Below are 27408 nucleotides of genomic sequence, written 5' to 3' on the forward strand. Positions count from 1 at the left end.
ACTTAACATACTTTGTTATTAATGTTCATGTACCAGGTGGTTATAATGAAAGTGACGGTGTTCAAAGTGGTATAGCACGGGCTGTAATGAGAGTAGCAGTCTGAAACTTCGTAGATATGCTAATGAAGCAATGCGCTCGCGAATTATGGGGGGAAAATAGTACCAATTCTCACCACCAAGGTAAAAAATGGCGCTGTAAGCAGTCAAAACTTGGTATAGTTACAGGAAAAACACTATAAATCGCAGAAAACAATACTCTTTGTAATAAAATATCGCTATAATTTCACTATTCGAATTACATGAACATTACTAAAGGAAGAAGCAACAAGCGTCACCAACAACAACCAGGGAGCTCACACAATGGTTAGGCAATATCACCGGCTTTGACGTCAGAGTTACGGAAAATTCCACGTTTTGACTGCTTACAACGCCATTTTGTACCCTGGTGGCGAGAATTGGAACTATTTTTTTTTCATAATTCGCGAGCGCATTGCTTCATTAGAATATCTACGAAGTTTCAGACTGCTACTCTCATTACAGCCCGTGCTGTACCACTTTGAACACCGTCACTTTCATTATAACCACCTGGTATATTGTTACATTCACAATAAAATGTGATATTTCAAAAAACAGAGTAGCTGCTGAATAAAATGGGACCTGGCAACTGTGCAATGTTCGAACCTTCTCGAACAGCCTGCAAGCGAAATTTACAAGTAACATAAATACCTATTCTAAGAAATAGTTAAATGTTCACTTCATAACTAGACAACTGTCTTTTCTTGGACGATTAACAGATTATTTCTCTTGCAGTCTACTGTTGTCACCAGATAAATAATTCTACAATGCAAGCAATGCGTACATACAAGAAATGGATTAACAAGATTTCTTATCAACCATTATTCTGAGGAAATAAGTCTTCTTGGCATTATGTTGTAAACGTCTTTGATTAAAACACTGTTTAAAATATTTAAAGCTTGTTTAAAAACAATAACTGCTAGTTTCTTAAGAAAACAACAAAATTTGCGAACTATCCATGATGGACAATTCAGTCAATGTGGAGTTTTTGCATTTCATGAAAAAGAAATACTATTCTGCGCTCACTGTAACAGTATATTCAGGAAATTAGATTAGGTACAAAGTTGCGATCATTATCAAATTCTGCTTTTCATATTTTTGCGAACATGTATTCAGTATCCAGGGCTTTGGTTTTCATATAATTCTGAACAAAGATGTGATCCTTGTCTGTGAAGTTAAAACATCGTTTGATCGACAGATGCTTTAATTTGGGTTTGGACTCCAAAAGGGTCATCACGTGACACAGTCTGAAATTGTGGCAGTTGCAGACGTCCAAACACTCCAGCTTATTCCAATAGCTGCCTCCCGTGACTTTGTTGAGAAGTGCCGTCTCCAGCTGAACATTGTGCAGCTCAACCATCACCAAAGTTGGGCAAAGAAGCAACGGTCCCAAAAGTGACGTGCTAGATTCGACTTCGCTCACCAGTCTGAGCTCAAGAAGACGAGAGTTGCACACGGAGTCCAAATCTGGCACGGTGAACCCTTTCTGGATCCTGTCCACCAAGTGTAGGCATTCCAGTTGGTGGCAGTTTGCCAATAAGGGTCCTAGCTTCATATCTTCGTAGGTCTCCAAGGTGAGCGAACGGAGTCTTCGTCCGTGCGTGTTGATGACGCGCTTGAAGTAATCTCCCGGCTTGAAGTTGTCAAGTGTCAAAACTCTCAGCGCTCTTATGCACGTCTGGCGTGATAGCATCCTGAAGATGTCCTCCAGATATTTTTCTTTCATCAGCAACATGCATATGACTTCTGCATCTGGGCATGCGTAGAGGCTTACATACATAGCTTTTACCACGTCGTCGACAGTGTGTTCTAACGGTGGCTCTAAGGACAAGTCAAGATTCGTTAAATTGTATTGTGGTATGTGGTCATCATCCTTGTGGAGCGTGTACAGCGCCGCGACCAGAAGCGGGTGACGCAGGACTCTCGTCCCGGGAAGGTACAGAAGGATCTCACGTATGTCCACGACGTCCAGAGGGATATTGGAAAGATATAACTCTTTCGGGAAGTAAAGGAGCTTTAGTCCAGGAGAGAATTCCCTTGCGAGGATGTTGTTGTTAAGATAATTGTAAGTTTCGCTCTGAATATTTGGCAGTCGTCCCAGAACAGAGTGGTTCAGCGCCTGGAAGTTAACACTCCCTGCAGGCACGAACCTCAGCTTCCCAAAGGAAGTCAAGTTTAATAGGATCTTCATGTCTTCACGAACAGACTCCGGATGGGTAATGAAACCGCAGAAGAAAATCTCCCTCATCTTCAAGCAACGGGAGAGATCATCGAAATCCACTGGCGACCAGAACAGAAATCCTACCCCAACTTCTGGGGTGAAAAGGATGTGCTTGTTTCTCTCTTCGTGGCCCCCACATCGAAGCACCACAGCCTCCATCAGGTCCGAGATGATTTTTGCCGGGAACTGATCCAGTGGTCTTCGGTTACTGCCTGCATACGGTGCATCTTCAGATTTGATAACCACGTCGCAGAAGGCTTGCAGGCAACGGTAGTAAAGTGATGCAACCTCGGACAAGGGACCCATTACCTAAGTCAGCATACTGAACAAGTTACAACAAATATAAATTGACTTAAAACCTTATGAACGCCAAGCAGTGCAAGCAACAATATTTGCTTTGATTTTTTCACTAATAGAATACGAGCACTATTCAGAAATCAACTTCCGATTGGCTCGTAAAAAGCAATACACAACCGCAGTCCATTTGCTTCAACAGTGCGCTAGTAAGAACTGATGAACATGGACACTCGTATTACAGTTGTGAGGTGCGTGGTGTGATTAGATTCCTTCAAGCACGAGCCAATGCAGCCGAAATTCATCGTGGATTGTGTCCTGGAAATTTCAGGAAATTCCTCGAAGAATTGTGAAATGGCATTTTCCATCTTCAATTTGTCGGACGAGTTCATCGGTCACAATTGAAGATCTTCCTCATTATGCACATCTGCACGCCTAGCCTTAAATTTTTTCTTCGCCACTCTTTCACAGCACTATCACTCGTAACGCCACTATGATAAACACGGCACAATCAATGATGAATTCCGGCTGCGTTGGCCCCTTCTGCTTGAAGGAATCGAATCACACAACGCAACTCTCAACTGGCGGGAGCAGTCATACGAGCATCCATGTTCGTCAGTTCCTACTCGCACACTGTTGAAGTAAATGGACTGCGGTTGTGTGTGGAGTGCTATTACACATTACTGCTGGCTACTGCGCATGCGCCATGTCGCTGCGGTTGTGTATTGCTTTTTACGAGCCAATCTGAATAGCCCTCGTATATTGCGTTTAACTCTAGCCGTGTCCGAAAGGTAAAAGACAGACAGTACTTGAAGCGATGATACTTCGAGTATGGTTTCGTAGTTCAGTCTTGAAGCCTTGGACTTGAAAGTCTTTCGAATGACACTTCGACTGCAACGCCAAATAGGACCAGTAGATAAAACTAAGAACACGTTGTTTTTCCCGCGTTTAATCACTGCTTTTCACTACAGAAATCATAGCATTTAAAAAGTTCTCATACTTATATTTTCACACCATCTGGCTGACTTTCAACTTCCACGATTTCAAACAAATGAACATCAAGTGCACGAGTCAAGTATTCAAGCCTGCAACGATGCGTGCGGCATGCTACGGTTTCGATTAAAATTAATGCTAATAAGTCATGTTATACATTTATAGGAACTCGAAATGTTATTGGTTCGGTCGAGCACACTAATACAACAATTAAAATAAATGATGATGTAATACCTAGAGCTCAAGTAGTTAAAAGTCTTGGAGTAATATTTGACACTCGTCTATCATGGGATGAGCATATTAGCCGCCAAATCAATAAATCATTTGGAACACTTAGATTCTTGTTTAAATTTAACAAACTATTATCTTCAGAAATCAAGCAGCGATTAGTTGAAACACTAATATATCCATTTCTCGACTATTGTGACGTAGTGTACTCTGGTAGAATAAATAAAACTTTACAAGCAAAAATTCAAAAATGCCAAAATGCGTGCATGCGGTTCTTATTTTGCATCCCGAGGCGTGAACATATTTTACCTTCAATAAATAATAAGAATATTCTCAATATGTACCGTAGGCGACTACTGCATACATATTGCCTTATACATAAAATTATTACATCTGGCAAGCCGTCGTATCTGGCAGACATGTTGATCCCTCGCACTAGTATTCACAGCCACCATACAAGAAATAATTTCAAATTTAACCTTCCACTCTGCAACACACAGGCATATCAGTCGTCGTTTTCATATTTTGCTGCAAAAATATGGAGTGCCCTACTTAAGACCATGTCGAGCATATCTAAAATAGAATCTTTCCGAAATGAAGTAAAGAATTTTCTTTTGGCAGAGCAGAGATTGTGTTCAAATACTATGATGTAACTTGTATGTTTATGTTATGTATTTTGTCTACATCCTTTTTTTAAAATTTATTTTTTATTCATTTTATTTTTATGTTGTCTTTTCACAATTTTTGTATCATTTTGTTCATACATTTATTACAATTACTTTATCAATAGATTTTGTAACTAAATCATACAGTTTATTGTACACTGTATTAATACTGTAATAACATAAGTAATGTATATTTAAATGTAATCGATGACACGGGTTAGGTGGCAGAACAGCCTCAGGCTGAACCTCGCCCACGCAAATAAAGAATTTGAATTTGAATTTAAACTGCACTACGTGACGTCACTTCCGACAAGACCTTTTGGACAGAGCCACAGTACAATTCAGTCCACACGACACTGGAGCTAGCTCCTTGACTTTATACACTCTTGTGAATCTTGCTCAATATATATTTTTGAACCTTGTTTATGTCCCTCATATGGGAAGGTGTCAAAATGAAACACAAGGTTTCTAGACAACTTAGATGTGCTCTCGCTAACGATGCTAACAATGTTCAAATGAGAATTGTCAGTTTTGAGATATAGGCTTCTGAAAATGAGTTGGAATTTATGAACTAAATTTTGAGGGAGGGGGGTTAAGGATGGATAACTCCATAAATATTTGAGCAGGCAGGATACCATTTAAACAGCTTTCCGACATATCCATGGACCATGAACTGGAGAAACGCAATCTTTAAAAGCAATTTATTCAGTAGTTAGAGCTTGCTAAAGTTTGGGGCGATTTCATAGCAACTTTAGTATTTGCTAAAAGCACCCCTGGCGCCCCAACGAAATTACTTATGAATCTGAAACTTTGTAGGTCTCCTTGTGAAATACGTTTTCGCAACCTGTATCAGTTTCATTGAAATCGAAGAGAGATCGAGCAGGAACATAACTTAGGACACTTGACATGGAATGACCCTTGCGTACACGTATTTTACAATATTACAATTTTGTAATGTTTCTATAGGGCAATGCATTTTTTTTCAAGAGAGAACATTTTCCCCAATTCAAATCAGTCATTAATTCGTTCGTAAACAGGTAGAAAGACAGTTCGTATTCTGAAAGTTTTTGAAGAAACATTATCGAGCATCTAGGATGTTGCAATGTCTTTGGAAGTCGATGCTCAATTGTTTTGTTCATTCTCTGTCACGTATGAAAATATGTATAATTTCGAATTATGGGATAAATTGTTGTTTTATATGAAACGAGCCTGAGTGCATTCTTACCGTGGTTGGTAATGTAGCAAAATTCCCCAACTTAGTAAACAATTACTAAAACACAAACCTAAGAACCAACAAAAATTTATCTGGTACGTGCGTATACTTATTTCTTTCCTATAGCAAAGAATAATTGCAACGTACATTTGTAAATTTATGAAAACACTGTTGATCCTTTGATAACCAGTTTAAGACTTTTTTACTGTATCCTTTACAGTTATTGAAAAACAAGTATATTCAAGGAAATAGAAACATTGTACAATATTTTAAATAAATTATTCCTTATTTGCTAACTACCGTAACCAAATAGAAACATAATTTTAGTGCACTAATATTCAAATCATTCTTTGATCGCATAAATATAACATATATTCTCTTGTATTTGTTCAAAGTGTGTTCAATGTTTCTCTATTGTTTACCAAAAAACATTGGCCTATTAGCTACGATAGATCTTTGCTACAGGAATATTCAATGGATCATCCGAAAGTCCTATGAGTTTTTATATCCGCTTCTATATGTAATTTGCACACACGACGATCAGGGAAAGATAAAATATTTCTGAAATCCTATCTCGCAAGAGCTTCATCGATTCCGTCAGTGCAAATTTAACTTGTTAAAGTAAAATTTTCCTGTGCCAAGAAGTTAGAAATGCGGATTCGATATATTTTTGTTCCAAATGATGCACCTGCTTTAAATTAAGCATTAATTAAGCAAATTAACATCCATTTCCTTGCAGGCTTTCAAGAATATTAATTTAATGGGGTGTCAATACTTTCGTAGGATCCCGAGATATTTAGTCTTTTCCAGCTTCTCTTTTGGCACTTTCGGGGTTGAAAACGTGTGTATACCATATCGCTAAATACAGTCTCCAAAATTTAATGTTCGAACTCTCTCTCTCCACTACAGAAATCCCTTGACAATCTAAGATTTAATTAACACCCTCTTTAAATTTAATACTCAATCCTACCACCAAAACTTCCATGCCCATTTTAGACTTACTGTTGATATTGAAGAGTGAATATTACCTACTCAAAAACAAGAATTGGATACACCCTTCAATTTAATCCCTCTCTAACTAAAATACCCGCCATAATCTAAGACCTCGAGTTGGATACTGTACACCCAACGTTTAATTCCGAATCCCCCCCAAAAAAACCTTAAACAATTTCTTTTGTTCATCTAATGGATTAAATACAGTGCATTTAATTTGTAAAGTGTGTACATATATTTTGGAGAAATATATATAATTGAATTTTATATTATTTAAAGGGGGAAATCCCCCACAAAAATCTAGATGGCGCAACCTGCGCCATAATCCCCCCCCCCCCCCCGTGGGCACCCGTGGTACGGAAAGACGATGAACAGTAACAAGTACGTTACTTGAACATATTAATGAAACTTAACTTTTGATTTACTTTTGTTCTGTAACAAGTAATTTTGTTCACTTTACATGAAAAGCTTGACGCTAGATGGCAGTGCCAAACAAATATGAAACAAACATGAGTTTTCGTGACACAATGAAGGATACGTTTGGACATAAAAAGTAATTTAAAGGTTTTCTTATCGTTTTAAATTACTTGTTGAGACGAAAAGCAAAAGCTGCAAGCTTGCATCAGACTTGAATCAAACTTGTTGTATCCACCTGGCATTGACAAATCACAAGCAACCTAACTGAAGCTTGACAAGTTTTGATGTCAAACTGTACGATTATTATATTCTAATGCTGGTTTTCAAGTCAAGTGGTATTCTAAACTAGAACTTTGTACATTGATTTCGACGTCATATTTAATACCACGCTACATTATATACACAGCATTCTTTACAGAATAAAGATAGCGAAATTAAGTTAATATTAAAGCATCTCAATTTTTGATTTTGTAATCTTGAAAATACATACGTTCAAAAAATAATGAATGATGTTCTCGACCTTGTCCGACCTTCGCTTGAAATTTAGTTATCCAGGCAGGAAACCATGGTTACCATTTACCAGCAACAATAAACAATTGTTGTGAGTTTCGTACCCTAAAGTATAAAACGGCAGAGAACGATAGAATGGAATTAAAGAAGCCAGACAGAGAAAGTAATGAGGGAGAGAAAGTTAAGAAAATACCGAAATAAGGAAGATGGAGATCAAGAGGTGAAATAAAGAAGTGAGACCGATAGACAGAGAGGGAGAAACAATGAGATAATGAAAGGAAGAGAAGGAGAGAAGCTTAACAGAGAGGCAGAAGATAAACTGAAGGTTTAAAGAGAGCGTGAGGAAGAGAGAGGCAGTGAGAGGCAGAGAACTCAACGAAAGAGTGAGAGAGAAATAGAGAGAGAAGGAGATAGGCGAAAGAAAGATGCAGAGAGAGAGAATGACAAGAGAAAGAAGAGAAACAGACACACAGAAGGAGAGAGAGAAAGAGAGATGGGCAGAGAGTTGACGAGATAGAGAAGGAGAGACAGAGAGAGACAATGAGAAAGAGAGACTGAAGGAGAAGCAGAAAGAGAGGAAGAGAGAGATAAAGATAGAGAAACAAAGGGGAGAGAAGGAGATAGGTAGAGAGACAGTACGAAGGAGAGGGATAGATACGAGAGACAGAGTAATAGGCGGAGAGAAAGAGAGAGAGAGAGTATGTTAAAACAAGACAGACAATGGGAGAGTAGATTAGATAAAAGAGTGATCACAAGTTGACGACTAAAACTTAGGAGACAAGCTCAAAAGATAGAACGAGAAACAAAAAATCACAAATGAAAGAAATAAGGAATATGTAGCCACATTTTCCTTATTCCATAAGGGTCAGGCGACCCCTCCATTGGCCCTATGTGCAGATGCTATAACACCGACGGTATATCGTCAGCATATAGCTACAATTATGGTTAATTGAATTTAATACTTTTTTACAAAATGACTGCAAGAAAGCAGATTAACTCGAAGGACGACACGTGTAGGATATTCGCAGTAAAGTATAATTTGTAAGATTTTCAAATGGGTTTTCCCACCACAGTCTCCTCTTGCAACAGGAAGTTTTTACCAATTGCGAAATTTGATATTTCACACTCCTTGTTAGCATACAGCCCCCTCTCCTCTCCAGCTCTTTTTAGCAAGATTTACTCTTCAGGAACAAATTCATGGAAACTTGCACACGCTCCAAACAAAACTTTCATTGTAGAACACAACCCTTTTCTTTCTTGTCTGTGTGTGTGCGTGTGTTACGTAAGGGAACATATCAAATTAATCCTGCACGAAATCTTCATTAAACGCACGCAGATATGTAGCATTGGATAATATCTTTCGGTTCAGTATCTTGGTTTCTCATCTACCTCACAACCTCAGTAAGAATATATGTACATTGGGCTTTCGCCAGGTATTTATGCTTTATAATTTTAGGACGGAATGTGTTGTGTATTATGTTTGACGATTTTATATCTGGGGTGTGAGGAGTGATTCTTTTCCACATAGTGGCTGCATTTTTGCAGGTTAACGAAGTTCTGGCGCCTGGGTCTATCCTCTGTGAGGGTGGCTTGTTTTGTCTCTTCCATCTTATCATCGCAATTAGCTAGAGTGGGAGAAAGACGCCTAAAATAAACAAAGTCATTACACGAGGGCTGGGGAATAAGTCATGCTATATTTTTTCTCAAAGTTAAACGATGGTACCACAATAAGATCGTGTCCCCGAGAACATGACGCCCGTAGTATGTGGACACATCACTAGATGGCAGTGTGATGAACGATTATCGGACAGAGGGCAGTGGTAATTCATTATTAAGGTGAGGAGGGACAATTTCGCACCAGGCATGCATTTATTTAAATATCGTCGGAATTGGCACTGCTACTAAAGAAAATCCACGCATAATTTGAGAGTATGAATTTCTCCCCATGTTGCAAGTGGAAGCGGTTTTTAAAGTTGATTATTAAGCTAGATACCATGTTTGAAAAATGTGATGAATACGTACTTACAGAATCCCATGTATTCCTTATGGAGTGACAACTTTAAATTGAAGTTACGGCTAAACAAATGGGAGTTTCGACTATTTCTAGCGCAAATATCACCTTCAATGGATCCTTTACCCGATCATATATTTTTTTTCCGCCATCGGAAGTTTGATATCTTCAAAAAAAAAAAAAAGGAGTAAAATAATTCTCCTATAAGCGTAATGTATTTTTCCTTGCCTCCTACAGCCATCCTGGCAGTGTTGCCAAACCTGATGTGCATAAAATGTGCTACATTTCACCAAGAGCTAAAGATGACTTTCAAGGAGCTAGATTAACGAAGGCTGCATAAAGTGCCTCCTAGGGTAATTTTAGGTGTCAGAGGGGTGGGGGCGCTGCTATTACCGTTATCTTTAAAGTGATGGAAATGTATTCTTAGTTTTCACCGCCTAGATTTGGCGGCATTACCCATCTCAATAATTTTATGATGTTCATATGAAATCGAAAATAAAGGATTCCCGGATAATAATATTGACATCTTCACCTTAAGCCACAGCGCTTTCCTGGGGAGGAAAGAGGGGGTGGGTGACGCAGCCTATATATGAATATCACGTCACGTGCAAAATGTACACTCATGGCAAAGGTTGGTCCTTATGGGCCGTAGCCAGTGGTGGCATCATGGTGGGGTAGAGGGCGGGTGCCACAGTTCACAGTAACGAGTTCACGAAAGAGCCAGGTCTGGCTCCAAAAGAGCGAAGTTGGCAACAGTGATCGACAGCTGTCCCAGCGAGAAAGACCTAGGGAAATTGTCCCTCCTCGTCAACCGTCTTGCACGGCGTGAACATCGTTTGTGTGTGAAAATACCCATTCTTCGGGCCAGAAAATGCCACAGGAAGCTTGTGGAAAGTGTGGGAGAAGAGTGTAATACCGTAGCATGCGCCTATTTTGTTCCTGTAATGTTCCTGTACTTTCAGACTTGTAACCACATGTGGCACGTTGCTATCTTTAAGAATGTTTTCTCGCTTCCCTATCCCACACCTGGTACACTAGATCTGCACCATTCATACATTCCACAATACAATATACTTAGGGCTACCAGATCGCTATAAGGGAAATGTAGGACATAATGTTCCAAAATGTAGGACTTTAAGCCAAAATGTAGGACGCAAAACACTCGCAACAAATAATGCACATTTCTAGAACAGGTTAGAAAGTAATTTAAAATTGACGCTTTTCAGTTTTGAAAAAAATACGATTTCTTAATGAATTATTAAACCTAAAGTTGTAATCAATACTAAACAGTACACTTCTTACTACATGTATTAACTATTACATCTCAGAGGAGCCAGTTTCTCTCTAAATTTCATGTATAGTCAAAACATATTTCTTAAGAGACTGAACAGTCAAACTCTTTAAAAATACGTGTATATTGAACCAGTACCAAACGTTTTACAGACTTTATGAAAAAATATTTCTCTCATGAGTCCGTTGTGCTGATGTTAATAAAATTACTTTCTCACATTCGCATTATGACTCAGCAATTACCATAACTTGAAATAGTTCCAGAAGTTTCATCCAGGATAGTTTTTAGTTCAATAACTTTGTTCTCTATACCCTCGACTTTACAATCAAAATATTGAATAAGAATGGGAAACATCTTATTCTATCAGTATAAACCCCAAGGCAGGACATTTCGCTCATGCACCGAACATTGACATCATCAGAATGTGGCCAAACACTTGTTCGTAAATTGCTTCCGTTTTTGTTTTAGGAGGACAAACTTCTATTTTATTCTTGGGCATTGCTATTGAGCTTGGGAGTGCAGTCTTTAGACTTGTAACTTGCATGATTTCTTTTCGTTCAACTGTAACACGTAGTATCCAAATTTATATTATGTGACGCTCAAAATGTAGGACATTTATGATGTTCTTCAAATTTCTCCCGGACGCCAGACATAAGGCTAAAATGTAGGACCTGTCCGGGAAAAACAGGACGTTGGCAACCCTACATATACTGCCCCCTTCCATTTGTATATTTCGGATTTTCGTGCTGGTCCCGCATTCTCGCGGAAAATAAATGTTGCCACAACTTTTGCTGCACCCCTCGTATTTCTAATTCGCTTATGGAAATTTCCATTACTTTTTTTTTAATAACGAGTACAGTATATGTTTTCAAAATACTTGTGTGTTTTCTATCACTTGTATCATTAAATCAGAGTACTAAACAGGTGATTATAAAGTTTTGCTAGCCGATTTTCGGACTTTTGCCGTCGCTTCCCCATGGTCTCCACAGTCTCTATACCAAGTTTCAGCCCAATCGTTGCTTCATACGGGCTCCAGAGGGCTCTGAGTTGGGGGAACTTTATTCTAAGCGCCACATTTCCACCTGGTGGCAAAAATTTGAACTACATTTATTTTCGTCAGCATTCGCTTCCCCGCGGTCTCCACAGTCCCTATACCAAGTTTCAGCGTAATCCGTTGCTTCATACGGGCTAGAGAGGGCTCTGAGTAGGGGGAACTTTATTCTAAGCGCCACATTTCCACCTGGTGGCAAAAATTTGAACTGCATTTATTTTCGTCAGCATTCGCTTCCCCGTGGTCTCCACAGTCTCTATACCAAGTTTCAGCGTAATACGTTGCTTCATACGGGCTAGAGAGGGCTCTGAGTAGGGGGAACTTTATTCTAAGCGCCACATTTCCACCTGGTGGCAAAAATTTGAACTACATTTATTTTCGTCAGCATTCGCTTCCCCGTGGTCTCCACAGTCTCTATACCAAGTTTCAGCGCAATCCGTTGCTTCATACGGGCTCCAGAGCGCTCTGAGTAGGGGAACTTTATTCTAAGCGCCACATTTCCACCTGGTGGCAAAAATTTGAACTACATTTATTTTCGTCAGCATTCGCTTCCCCGTGGTCTCCACAGTCTCTATACCAAGTTTCAGCGTAATCCGTTGCTTCATACGGGCTCCAGAGGGCTCTGAGTAGGGGAACTTTATTCTAAGCGCCACATTTCCACCTGGTGGCAAAAATTTGAACTACATTTATTTTCGTCGGCATTCGCTTCCCCGTGGTCTCCACAGTCTCTATACCAAGTTTCAGCGTAATCCGTTGCTTCATACGGGCTCCAGAGGGCTCTGAGTAGGGGAACTTTATTCTAAGCGCCACATTTCCACCTGGTGGCAAAAATTTGAACTACATTTATTTTCGTCGGCATTCGCTTCCCCGTGGTCTCCACAGTCTCTATACCAAGTTTCAGCGTAATCCGTTGCTTCATACGGGCTCCAAGGCTCCAAAGGGCTCCGAGTAGGTGAAACTTAATTCTAAGCGCCACATTTCCACATGGTGGTGAAAATTTGAACTACTTTCAAACTACTAATAGTAGTCCCGGTTTTGATATCCGGTGAAGGCACATTTCACAGTGATTGGAATTTTACACAACAATTTAGTTCAAACAAATAATATTCTCATGTAATTCTTGAATATTTTAAAGCAAAAATGTTTTTGTAAATTGAAGCTTATAACACTGATAAACAAGCTGTAGATATCTGACATGATGTTTACATTTTCTAATGCAGTTTTTCATGCAGATATCAAATCTGAAAACCGCTTTGCTCTATCACGTCGGGTTTTGAAGATATCGACAAAATTTTATTTTTCATGATATACCGTTCCTCAAAATATTTTCGTCGTTTTTCGTTATTTTTCGTGCAACACAGACATTTTTTTTCGTCGTTTGTGAAAACAGTTATACTTAATGTAATACGTCGAAATATTTTCGAGGTTGCATTACTATACTTTCATTTATTGCTTTTTTATTTTGAGTGACAGTGGATTATGGCGTCCAGAAGTTGCATAAATTCATGAGATCTGTTTTGCTACGTGTGCAGCTATCTATCAGAAATCCATCCCATCGGAAGATTTTTACACGGTTTCTGAAGAAAGCATATGAACTATACGATTCGAAGGTAGATAGTAGTAAGTCGTGGGCACCACAGTTCATATGTTTGACATGTGCACGCAACTTGCGCGGTTGATAAGGAAGGCGAAGAAGTACTGCTGCTTCATCTGCGAGTAGGATAGCAGAAATAGGAAGCAGCACTACATAAAGAAGGATTGGCCGATCAGAGATAGAATGCAGTCATGAAGTAAAAACGTCCTTCGTGTGCCGTTGGTTGAGCTTGAAAAAGTTACCATGCCACCGCTTCATTTGAAGCTGGGACTCATGAAGAATTTCGTGAAGGCACTAGACAACGACTCAGATGCTTTTCTGTACCTGTGCAACAAGTTTCCGGAGATGAGGTATGGGAAAGTGAAAGAAGGTGTGTTCATAGGTCCACAAATAAGGAAGATCATTGCGGACAGCCACTTCCAAGACTTATGCACTGAAAGAGATGCATGGGTGGCATTCGAGTCAGTCGTAGCCAATTTCCTTGGAAATTATAAATCTGCTGATTATGTGAATGTTCTGCAGAAGTGCATTAGTGCGTGCAGACAGCTGGGTTGCAACATGTCCCTCAAAATTAATCTCCTCGACTCACATCTGACTTCTTCCCCGAGAACCTAGATTCAATCAGCGACGAACATGGTGAACGTTTTCATCAGAACATCTCGGTGATGGAATCACGCTATCAGGGTCAATGGAGTGCAGCAATGTAGGCTGACTACTGTTGGGCACTTCAGTGCGACATGCCAAATGCTCAGCACAAACGCAACTCTACAGCCAAGAAATTCAAACCAAACACACCTTAAATTAAGGAAGTATTTTCTATATGTATATATTTTATATGTGTATTATACCTTCAACTAGATGTTACTATATAGTATATGAGTCATGTGATCCATTTGCACAATTTTCTTAGCTAAAACCATGTTCAATAGTACTCCATGTAGCAAAAAGTGTTTTAGTGAAACCTATGTCTGTGAGTTGTTTGCCTTGATACAATGTTAAACATATATAAATGGTTGATGTCGTATATCTCAAGAATGGTGGGTGTTACAGATAAATGGTTTGCATATTTTTAATCAGCATGTTTCAATTATCTTAGAACGCAACGCGTGTTGGATACCAAGATATCCGCCGAAATTTTTTTTTTGTTAATCAGTGTAATTAAAGCGGAATACTTACACCTTAATATTAAGCAATATTTTGAATAACTTTTAATTATTATAATTTTCAAGCATCGGAATCTGTGAGAAAATTGGTATCGGCGTAGGTTCAAAGTGGGATCGGCCATATTTGAAAAACAAAAGAAAAGGAGGAAAGAATGGCTGGCACCTTGAGTAATTTTAGTTGTTCTGTGAGGGTATTTGTTTTGTATCGCGTCCATCTCACATCATCCTCGTGAATAACCAGATTGATAGATACAGTAAAACCTCGTTAATCCGGATTAACGAAAGTCCGGAATAACTGAAATAACCTAAAAGAACAGTAGAAAGTGCATTAAAGCTCCGTTTATAGCAACAAGACACGTTTATTACGGTGTATTTAAAGGGCATTCCTGTGTCAATGCAGTTTCTTCCCGAAAGTCTGCGGGAAACAGAATTTCATCAGTGGTTGACTGCCTTTTCTTTGGGAACTTCTCCCATGGACGTTGGATGTACATATTCTTAGCCGCTAGGGATCAATATGACGAATGCTATTGTTGACTTCTAGGCACATTTAAAACCTTGCATTCTACTTTTTTTTTTTTTTTTTTTTTTTTGCCTGTCCGGATTAAGCGAAGTCCGGCTTATCGGGGTCCGGATTTATGAGGTTTTACTGTATTATTAATTTAATAAACAGATATATTTTGCCATATATTACCATTTTATGCAATTTTTCGCCACCGTTTTGGCCATTGTTCGAAAATTTTATGTCTTTTAAATATGACATATGTAACAATGGTTAGACCTGCAACAATGGTTTCTACCGGGTTGCCACAATTAAACTTGCTCTACTTGCCATCTGGAGCGTTGAAACTAGGTATAGAAACTGTGGAGACCATGAGGAAGCGAATGCTGACGAGAAAAAAGTAGTTCAATTTTTCACCACCAGGTGGAAATGTGGCGCTTAGAATTAAATGTCCCCTACTCAGAGCCCTCTGGAGCCCGTATGAAGCAACGGATGTGAACTGAAACTTGGTATAGAGACTGTGGAGACCATAGGGAAGCGAATGCTGATGAAAAAAATAGTTCCAATATTCACCACCAGATGCAAATATGGCGCCGAAATCTGGTACACAGTGAACACCATCCCTCGAAACGCTTCGTGCGACCAATGATCACATTATTATACGCTTCTAAAGGGTCATTCAGGTTGACAGTGCACATATTGAACACTGCTGTTCCTACATGAACTCAAATTACTGGGTCCTTCCCGATGGCACAGTGGTGGCGTCGTTGCCTTATAATCAATGGGTCCCGGCTCCGATACCCAGTGGAGGCACATAGTGGTTCAGATCGCACTTTAAATGTAATCCAGTTCTGATTAACCTTATTGTACATAAAGTGGACTTTAAACACCAACTCAATCAATCCATTTACTGGGTGTTGTTACTTCAGCGCCACATTTCAACCTGGTGGTGAAATTTTGAACTACCTTTTCGTCCGTCAGTTTTCGCTTCCCCGTGGTCTCCATAGACTCTATACCAAGTTTCAGTGCAATCTGATGCTTTGAAAGGACTCCAGAGCGATCTGTGTAGGGTAACATTATTTGTAGTCACCCGGTATATGGCTGTGTCACGAAGCCTACTCCCCCTCACCCACCCCTGCGGCGGCAAATTGAGGTCTGCGGTGCCGTAACTGCACCAATGTAACAACTTAAAACAAACAATTTAACTTAAGTTGTCAGTTTGCTGTAGAAGTTACACAACGACTTTCGCATAAAAACTGGTACCAAATTGACAAATCATTATGAGAAGGGATTCATGTCTATTTTAGGCGACAATGTTGTGAAAGCTTTCCTTTTTACAATAAACCTTTTCTTCTTCTACAACCAGCAGGGACGGATACTCGTATAGAGGACGCAAACATGTACGTCAATGAATGACATTGAGCGAACAACTTCCCCCACAATTCATTGCGCGAAACAAGCGCCATATTACGGGCAAACAGATCAGGTCCTGCGTTGAAAACATGCCGGGTAAGCACTGTGCGAATGAACTTAACCGGTATAATTATCTTGATCATATGAGGAAAGTGTACGTATAAAATATCGACAATTTCTTGCAGTAAGAAGGCTTCTCATACGAATCTGTTTGCCCGACTTCATGCTGTTTCTTCCCATAGTGCACTGCGTGATGACGTCAAATCGATGATCATCCACCGAGACGTTAAGGAGGAGTTGTGAAGTTGCTCTGTTACCACACTTGTTACACTGGCTTGAGTGTATTCAAGAAACTTGTTTAACAAACATTTATTTCACTTAGTTGAGAAACCTAACTTCTATCAGTCATATGTGTGGCGTCTCATGAACGCATGCGGTGCATGCTGCGCATGCGTCAATTTTGGGAAAAAGGACAGCTTGCACTGCGACGACATTCATGAGCATTTCTACATTCTAATGTCTTCAAATAGGATAAGTATTTATTTTACACGAGAGCGCTGAACTAAGCTTATATTATATTTCTTGGATCTGAAGTGAAAGAAAGTAATAATTCTTTTCCCACAATTGATGCATGCGTCACTTCAGATCCAAGAAATGTAGTATATGAAGAAATTAGAATGTAGAAATGCTCATGAATGTCGTCGCAGAGCAAGCTGTCCTTTTTCCCACAATTGACGCATGCGCAGTATGCGTTCACGACATGACTCTGGAGAATATTAAGCTTCTTACTTTAGGGGTTGGGGAAAGCTGACATTCCTGGTTTCAGATATAAACAGGAAGTCCGTGTATTTTCATTTATTCGGAATTCATTTTACATTCAAGGGGTAAGTTGTTAGAAGGTAGCGCAAAATGTGCAATATTCCACCGTTAAAATTTGACAGTCTGACCGTTAATTTACAAGGACGGTACAAAACCGTTTTGTTTCGTGCATTCATATCGTCACTTCTCTGTTCTGTGGCTAGAATGAGAAGGAAATATGGCGTCGGAAACCGCTTGGTTTTAAGTTCACTTTATGCACAGAGAGGCTAATCGGCACTAGACCTGCATTGGATCCGAACAACTAAATGTACATTTGTAATATACGTAAATCTATACTAGTGCACTGAGACATAAGAAAACCTTCCAAATTTAATTTTGAGAAGTTTATCTTACATGAAGATATGTTATTATTATAATAGCAATTAGATCATATAAATAGTTTTAACAGCTGTACAATTAAAATTATGTATATTGATTAGGTTAACTGTGTAATCGCAGTTATACTTTAAAAACAGCAATGATAATTATTTACTATGTTATTTTGAATATTGTCGAATGTTTTAAGTTAACATATTGCTTTCTATCATTGAACAAAATTGTTGTCTTTGTACACATGCATTATAGTTTCTAATAAATTGTTACTTATTGTCAATTGTATGAGCTCATGTACATAGTTTAATATTGTTTAATTTTGTCCAGCATGTTGTCTTTACAGACTATATTCAAGAGTGGACAGGATGTTTTGTCTAGGAACAGTCATGACCCTAATAGCATGCTTATTGGTTGCCTTCTACGCTTACGTCACCAGGAACTCCAGCTATTGGAAGAAGAAGGGGGTTCCTTATCTGAAACCGGTTCCACTCATCGGGAACTTCAGCGATCTGATGATGATGAAGATGAGCATCGGGGTTCAGCTCGCTGACATCTACAACAAACTCTCGGGACATAGGTTTGGCGGGTTTTTCTTCGGAACCAGGCCGTGTCTTATGATCAGGGACCCAGAGCTGGTGAAGCACATCCTGGTGAAAGATTTCGACCACTTTACAGACTGGTCCTACCGTCCGGATGCGCTGGCAGATCCCATCACCTCCAATACACTCTTTTGGATGAAAGGGAGTAGGTGGAGGTTCATGAGGGATAAAGTTACAAAAACATTCACGTCATCCAGACTGAGGTCTTCATTTCCCTCAATCTGTGACTGTGCTTCTGCAATGGTTGGCGATCTCACAAAACTAAGAAACGCAGGAGGTAGCGTGGACATCAAGGACATATCTCACGCTTACCCACTTTCAGTGATTTCAACATTCGCTTTTGGAGTCGACGGTACGACGCTTTTACACTCAGATCCCAAAATATTGCAAGTTGCTCGAGATGTGGCGCATCCTACATTTAGGCGTGTAGCAAGCATACTCTTCATGCTCTTTTTGCCTGAAGTCCTGAGGATGTTCAAAATTTCCATGCTCGAGAAGCACATTATGGACAATTTTCTTGATGTTATGGCATGCACCATTAACATGAGAAGAGCTGGTGCGCAGCAGAAAGATATGATCGACCTCATATTCAGACTGAGACAGGAAAGAGAAGCAATGAAAAATTGGAAGGAAAAGGACAAAGACAACTGTGACGTAGGTGGGTAAATATTAGATCTTGGACTTCATCAACCTTGAAATTATTTTGGTAGAGTTGGCATGATGTTAAGCTATGTGTTATGCAAAATTAACGAAGTTCTTTGGGCCATGTGGATGGATATTTGACTATTTTCAAACGCTGTACAGTATATTTGAACAATTTTTCGGCAATATTCAGCATATTTTCAGTTGTTCAAAGTACATACTCTTTGGAACTTAGCTATTTCCGAAGTGGATTAAATTTGATCCGCTTGTAACACTTGAAATGGAAAGAAGTTTTCTATTCACAGAGCTTTGTCAATTGAGAGATAAACAGGTAGATTTTGTTTTGTGTTATTGCGTCGCTTTTCTGTCAATTTTTGACTAATCGCAACGATGGGGGTGAGTGATGATATGATGAAATTGATGAATGGACACACAAAGTACACCCATGTCCATTCCTCAGAGAGAGAGAGAGAGAGAGAGAGAGAGAGAGAGAGAGAGAGAGAGAGAGAGAGAGAGAGAGAGTGGGTGTGTTCGATAGAGGAAAAAGCTCACGTTGTACCTGTTCTCAAGCAGCGTTTCGAATACCACACGGTTTTAAACAACAGATTCGAAGAAATATGGACAGCAAGGAATGAAATAATTTCCTTTCAACTTTACCGCATGTAAGTGTAGAATCTTCTAATGGAAATTTCATTAAGGGCGAAGTAAAAATTGATCACTATCTCATTTCGTAGAACCAGAAATCTAATATTCCCTAAGTAATCCGTAGAAAACGTGCTTGATATTTAGAAACCAAATCGGACACCAGATAGCGGTGCGTTTATGTCTTATCAAATCGGTCTTATTTGTTATTTCATCATGCTTTCTCGCCTTGTCTGACAATAGGAAAACCGGAATTATTACATTAGCTCAAGTTCCGATTGCTTTATTCTGAACTAATCATGGAAAACACATATATTTTTAATATAGTTCAATTTCTATTTGTGTGTGTTAACAAACTTTTTCGTTTTACCGATTACTTACAGCAAGCTTTCTGAAGAAAGATTTTTGCTTGTGAATCGTGATATTATCGCAAGCTTTGACTGTGAATTATGGAATTCTTTGACAACATTTTATGCACTCCATAGATTCTAAGGAAACCTTAATACCTTTCCTTCAAAATCAACTCGGTAACAATGTTCCCAAACTATTTGTTTTACACACGAAACAAAGAAAATGTAGCTGTCATGTTCGGGATTGCCTTGATTTTTAGGGGTAATACCGCCCATCCTTTCTTCAACTCTAAATGCACAGCCATGAAAATAGGCGGCTGGGCAGAATTGCGCTGTTGCCACATGTGGGAAAAGCCAAGCGAGAGCGGGACAAAAGTCGCTGTTTCCCGCGCACCGTGTGGCAACGTCAACCGGGCTGCGTTGCCTAGTTCGAGCGTGAGGCCGACCTCTCTCCGGGACACTTTCGAGTCCCTTTCGATACAGAGCTGGTGATCGTGTCAATTGAAAGTTCGTTACGGGCCCCAGAAGTTGAGTCCCATATCTACACGTCGGACTGCTCTTAAACCTCCGAGTGCTCTGACCTGGCAACAGCGCGAACATCTGCCACCCGCCTAATTTCATGGCCGTGCGTCTAGCTGAAAATTTTCTTCCAACCACTACTTGCGGAATATATACAGTCGTTTCGGCTTCATTCCATCAGAAGACTCTACTCTTTAGAGCAAGCAAGTCTCTGCGCAAGTAGAGTACATGAAGAGGAACAAGCGGTTGGAACTACCAGCTGTTAAGAGCAGCACGCACTGCATTGTTCCACACACTCGCTTTCTCCCCTTCTCTACCTTATGTACGGCTTTGCTCCACAGACTTCCGGGACAGAGTATACATCCAGATTGTCGGTGGTCAAGTTAATGTCGTTGGTTAAATTTCGACGAAAACAAAGATCCGAATTGGAAAGAAACAATATACTCATTCTTGAGAATTACAGAGACCAAAAAAATGAATTCCGTTTAATTTTTCAGATTTGTCGGAAGAAGTTCTCTATGGACTGATGGGCAGCATTGTTGTAGCTGGGTACGAGACTACGGGGAACGCCCTAGCGTTTGTCTGTTACGAACTGACGGTCAATGGACGAATACAGGACGACCTCAGCGAGGAAATAGACGCCTACTTGCAAGCGTCGGATGGATGCGTGACGTATGAAGATATCCTAGGTCTTCCCTTGTTGGACAGAGTCGTTTCAGGTTTGTATTTCAGGCTTTCAGCATTTCCAATGTATCGAGCAGGTTTTATACAGCCCCGTCAAGTTCGCTACACTTTTTAACACTCTGTTTAGTGCAGGTGCATCCCAGTGTCAAGGTGCAAGGAAACAATGTTCAACCAAGTAGACCATAAGCGGTGTTCAAGGCCAGAAGATTCAACAAATGACTGTCTGCTGCTTTAAACGTTCATTTGATTAGTTAGCACGCACCACGTGACCATACGCCACACACTACGCCCATCCAGAATGTAGTGCAAACGGTGCAGGCACCAAATTCAATACTTGACACCAAATCAACGAAGTACGATAGGAGAGTGAAAAGTTTTGAGCATCACAGTTTGAGCTACAGTTTCACATTATGATTGACATAATCACATAATCTCTATAATCACCCATCAGATCAATTCACTTATGCATTATGTGCTGCTATTTGTTTACAGCCATCTGGTAGAATGATTTGTCCTGAGTCTCACACCACTGAATGACCGCCTTCGTCCGTGTAGAAAAGACGTCCTCGAAGTGAATTCTTTATAGCAGGGAAAAGATGAAAATCTGACGGGCCAGGTCGGGGGAATAAGGTGGATGGGGAAGTGCGGTGAAGCCACACTCGAACAAAGCAGCCTATGCAGTGAGGCCTTGCCGACAGAGGTACCGAATCACGGCCCTGTCGGCCACTCTCTTATCTGACACTTCATTGATTTTCAACCTGATATAAAATATATAGAAGACGACGTGAATTTCATAAAAGTGTGCACAGAGTGTCCTAAAACTCAAACCTTAAATCCTCCAAAATTTTAACTACCTGGCATCACTCCTTCCGTGTGAGGCTCAAAACTTTTCACTCTGCCCTCGTACTTCGTTGATTTGGTGTCAAGTAGTGTATTTGGTGTCTGCACTACTTGCACTACATTCTGGAGCGGTGCAACGTGCTGTGTACGGTCACGTGGTGCGTGCTAACTAAACAAATGAACGTTTATAGTAGCAGACAGGCATTTGTTGAACCTTCTGGCCTTGAACACCGATTATCATCTATAGAGCGCCTCAACCTTAAAAGTCAGTATGGGTTAAATCGAGTCGCTGTTAATCGCTAATGATTCCGACAAATTTACTTCCTTAATATCGTATAGGAAATCTTCAAAATCTATGTATTTGATGTATTTTGGGAAAAACGATACTTACCTCAAGATTTGCATGTAAATGTTTATATTTCGACGTAACTATTTACTATTTTACATTTGCATTATATGTGTAATACACGCAACTATTGTTACTTCTTTCGTTGAATGCTGTATCCTTTATATAAACAGAATTAAATAAATGCAAAAACAAACGTTAAGATATATTTTTTACGGAAAATAAAGTAATAACAAAGTATGTTCAGCCCACGTACCTTTAAGCGTAATTACTGCCCTCGTCTGGTAATGGCGTTACATACTCCAAAAAATCTTGTTTCTCTTGATGGACCAGGTTCCATCGTATTTTTTCGTTCTGACATTATTCTGTTTCCCCATTATTTTCGACTTCTTTTTTGCCGGTGTTCTGAGAGGACCTTCGGTTTCTTCCTTTCGTATTCTGTATACAAGACGTTCAGAACACTCCGTAACATCAGATGTTGTCTTAACAGCTTTGCTCATATTCATTGACTTTAGAAAGTGATTTAGCACGCGCATAACTATTATGCGTTCTTTACCTCAAAGTTTACCAATACTGCGTCTTTTTCCAGCTTCTCTATCCATTATTAAACGAAATATATAACTTACATGCAATCCACAATTATCACACAGCACACTGCACTTCCTACGAACCGGGGCACCTGCCTGCAACTGAATTGTAACCTCGGTGGTGCGCAATGAATTTGATACGCGAGACAGCCCGCGTAAACAAACTACGATTGTGCAATAAATAAAGGTGTGGTGGAGTAACAATGTATTCCAAACATAACTTCCAATAATGGTCAACACTTTTCTCTCTTGGTCTACACGGGTATCGCGACAAACCGAAAACTTTCTCCCTAACCAACTTTTTCGTGTTACGGTCTGATGATTATTATATACATTTGATATTTTGTATATAACTCTCCTCGTAAGCAAATTAATTCACTCAGGTAAAGAATATCATATCTGCAAACACCACACATCCCATAGAAAAAAAAAAACTGGCGGAGTTGTTCAAGCGGTTTGATATTTATGGCTTTTGAAGTATTTACTACAAAAAAATTAAGCGTTTTGCAAAATTGCATAATTATGCAAATATCAGATCACATTAATTTATGACAGGTTATATAATGACGTCATTCAATAGAGCATAAACAACTCTACAGGATAATGATTTCACTGTTTTAAATTTATGAGTTTTACATTGTGTAAATTTAGTAACATCTGGCAACGCAGCGGTGGTAGAGAAGGACAGAGGTATTGGCAAAACTCATGTATGAGAGAGAGAGGGAAATACTCCATTTACTTCCATACTGACTTTTAAGGTTGAGACGCTCTATACATGGTTGAACATCGTTTCCTTGCACCTTGACATTGTGTTCAATATTCTTATTTTTCTCAATTTTCTTCCTACTCTTCATACCTGTCTCTTTCCTCTTCTTCTCTTTTATAATTTCCAAATTTGATTACATTAATAATGCCAAAAACTTCATTTATATCAACAGAAGTTCTTCGGAAGTATCCTGCTGTGAATTTCATCGGAAGGGAGTGCACGAAGGAATACAGGATACCTGGGGAAGATCTGACACTAGAGAAGGGAAGTCATGTCTACATTCCAGTCCAAGGTCTGCACATGGATCCTCTGTACTTCCAGGACCCCGAAAAGTTCGACCCACAGAGATTTAGTGTTGAAAACAAGGCCAGGAGGCAGGCGTTCACTTACATGCCGTTCGGAGGTGGCCCCAGAATGTGCATAGGTAATATTTAAAGGATTTATTCATTGTATTCAGTTGCTTTATTCAATCCCATAAGCTCAACTATTACATTTTTATCTGCTAAAAAATAAATGATTTTATGGGCACGAAAAATGGATCGAAATAAATATAATGACCAATTACCTCCCAAAATTAAATCCGAAAGGGGGGATCTGCCCTACATAACCCCCTTTCGGTACGCCTATGTTCGTTCCTAAGATTATATCACAAAAGTCACTTACCTCAAATAATAACTCAATTATATGTACGTCTTTAAAATATGACTCAGTAAGAATGTTACTTTTTAAAGTAACTATAAGTTACTTTTCAAAGTAACTATAAGTTACTTTTACAGTTATGTCATTCTAGATAAGCTATAAAACTAATTTTCATTTAATTATAACAAACCTAAAAACGAAATATGAAGAAAATATAAAGGTTACAAATTTATTTTAAAAAATGACAAATATTTCGTCACGGAAAATAATTACTCTAACAAAGAAGTGTGTAAACTTTAATTACCATTTTTTGTTATCACATCATAATTTTAGTCATTACTGTTGAAACGTGAAGTCACTGTGAAAGTAACGCTTACTTTCGTTACTCGTTACCATAAAAGGAAATCGAGTAGAGTTACTCATTTCAGAAAGTAACCGAGTTACGATTACTCATTTCAGAAAGTAAACTAGTTATGGTTACTCATTTCAGAAAGTAACCGACTTACAGTTACTCATTTCAGAAGGTAAACGAGTTAAGGTTACTCATTTAAGAAAGAAACCGATTGAAAGTTACTCGTTTCAGAAAGTTACCGAGTTACGGTTACTCATTTCAGAAAGTGACCAAGTTAAGGTTACTCATTTCAGAAAGAAACCGATTGAAAGTTACTCGTTTCAGAAAGTTACAGAGTTACGGTTACTCATTTCAGAAAGTAAACTAGTTATGGTTACTCATTTCAGAAGGTAAACGAGTTAAGGTTACTCATTTAAGAAAGAAACCGATTGAAAGTTACTCGTTTCAGAAAGTTACCGAGTTACGGTTACTCATTTCAGATAGTAACGGAGTTACTTGCTCATTTCAGAAAGTGACCGAGTTACTCATTTCAGAAAGTGACCAAGTTACGGTTAATCGTTTCAGAAATTATCCGAGTTACTTTTATTAATATCAGAAAGTTACCGAGTTAGTTACTCATATCAGAAAGTTACCGAGTTACGGTTACTCATCTCAGAAAATGACCGAGTTACTCATTTCAGAAAGTGACCAAGTTACGGTTAATCGTTTCAGAAATTATCCGAGTTACATTTATTAATATCAGAAAGTTACCGAGTTAGTTACTCATATCAGAAAGTTACCGAGTTACGGTTACTCATTTCAGAAAGTTACCGCGTTAGGCTAACTCATTTCAGATAGTAACGGAGTTACTTGCTCATTTCAGAAAGTGACCGAGTTACTCATTTCAGAAAGTGACCAAGTTACGGTTAATCGTTTCAGAAATTATCCGAGTTACTTTTATTAATATCAGAAAGTTACCGAGTTAGTTACTCATATCAGAAAGTAAGCGAGTTACGGTTACTCATTTCAGAAAGTAAATATGTAAATTTTGCATAATATAAATAGTTTAAAATTCACTTTTGAGTTCTAGTTCAGTATGCCTATTATATTTCTGATTGCAAAGTAAGTAAATGTAGGCTTCTTGTTTCTTACAGGGATGCAATTGTCGATACTGGAACTGAAAATAGGCCTCGTCTACATTCTCAGCCACTTCAGGCTGCTGGCCTGCAAGGAAACGCCTAAGGAAGTAGGCCTGCATCCCAAAGGCCTGTTCGCCATGCCTGACAGGCCACTGTGGCTGCATTTGGTCACCAGGGAGGACAATGCAAAACCCGTAGTCAAGAAGCTATAAGACTGAAACTCATTGGCTTGCAACTGAAATTCTGCTTTATTGATTATTATTTATTGTTATTTGTATAAAAGTATCTTACAGATAGTCATATTTATAAATCAACAAAGATTATTCATAAAAATGTATATTTTACCAAAAATCTGCGTTAAATTATGCTTCTCTTGTTTTTGAGAGTGGGTTACAAGTGGGGTCTATTTTCATGCTCTCTCTAGCGGAGGAAGTTGCCCCCTGGACCTACAGTTTAAAATGGGATACGAATCACTTTAATGTGCCTCATCGGTTATCAAACCCGAGACCCCTTGATTACAAGGCGACGATTTACCACCATGCCATCAGGGAAGCCTTTTTTGTTGTATTAAAATAACAACAAAATACCAGGTGGTTGTAATGAAAGTGACGGTGTTCAGAGTGGTAGAGCACGGGCTGTAATGAGAGTAGCAGTCTGAAACTTCGTAGATATGCTAATGAAGCAATGCGCTCGCGAATTATGCAAAAAAAAGTTCCAATTCTCGCCACCAGGGTAAAAAATGGCGCTGTAAGCAGTCAAAACGTGGAATTTTCCGTAACTCTGACGTCAAAGTCGGTGACATTGCCTAACCATTGTGTGAGCTCCCTGGTTGTTGTTGGTGACGCTTGTTGCTTCTTCCTTTAGTAATGTTCATGTAATTCGAATAGTGAAATTATAGCGATATTTTATTACAAAGAGTATTGTTTTCTGCGATTTATAGTGTTTTTCCTGTAACTATACCAAGTTTTGACTGCTTACAGCGCCATTTTTTACCCTGGTGGCGAGAATAGGAACTATTTTTTTTTCTTTTTTCATAATTCCCGAGCGCATTGCTTCATTAGCATATCTACGAAGTTTCAGACTGCTACTCTCATTACAGCCCGTGCTGTACCACTCTGAACACCGTCACTTTCATTATAACCACCTGGTATTTTTCACAGCAAGACTACACACGAAAGTTCATATAAGTATTGCCGCACCACCAGAGAAGATACGCTTACAAGTAATTAAAAGAGCTTTCAGACCAAAGCGACATGCGAGAGGTTACAAGGGACATGCGCCATGTGTCACTCGGACTGGACCGTTCTTACTTTCCACATCTTTTTCTCTCACTCTCTCCGTCTACTTCTTTTTTTCCTTTTTCAGATCATTATCTCTCTTATTCTCCATGTTATTCCTCTCTCTTTACTTTAAATGTCTCTCTCTCTCTCTCACACACACCCTTCTTTCTTAATTTCTATATGTTTAATTCTCTTATCTCCGTCCCTTTTTTCTTCTCTCTC

General features: G+C 39.2%; 3 protein-coding genes across 3 annotated transcripts in view; 1 reads left to right on the plus strand and 2 right to left on the minus strand.

Moving 5' to 3' along the window:
• LOC145996067 (facilitated trehalose transporter Tret1-like) overlaps positions 1-27408 on the minus strand; it is a 234622-nt gene that overhangs the window by 70723 nt on the left and 136491 nt on the right. The window lies entirely within an intron of this gene.
• Positions 1102-7640, minus strand: LOC145996478 (uncharacterized). Its single transcript, XM_083132968.1, has 2 exons — positions 7590-7640; positions 1102-2605 (listed from the first exon to the last, which is right to left on the minus strand). The coding sequence occupies exon 2, from the start codon at positions 2600-2602 to the stop codon at positions 1166-1168; it is 1437 nt and encodes a 478-aa protein (XP_082989094.1). The 5' UTR covers positions 2603-2605; positions 7590-7640; the 3' UTR covers positions 1102-1165.
• On the plus strand, positions 9007-26118 carry LOC145996328 (cytochrome P450 6k1-like). The gene is made up of 5 exons (XM_083132759.1): positions 9007-9042; positions 18166-19079; positions 21072-21293; positions 23970-24221; positions 25922-26118. Exons 2-5 carry the CDS (start codon positions 18188-18190, stop codon positions 26116-26118), a joined length of 1563 nt encoding a protein of 520 aa, XP_082988885.1. The 5' UTR covers positions 9007-9042; positions 18166-18187.

This window comes from Lepisma saccharinum, chromosome 12, assembly GCF_977018435.1.
Source record: "Lepisma saccharinum chromosome 12, izLepSacc3.1, whole genome shotgun sequence".
Classification (NCBI taxonomy): Eukaryota; Metazoa; Arthropoda; class Insecta; order Zygentoma; family Lepismatidae; genus Lepisma; species Lepisma saccharinum.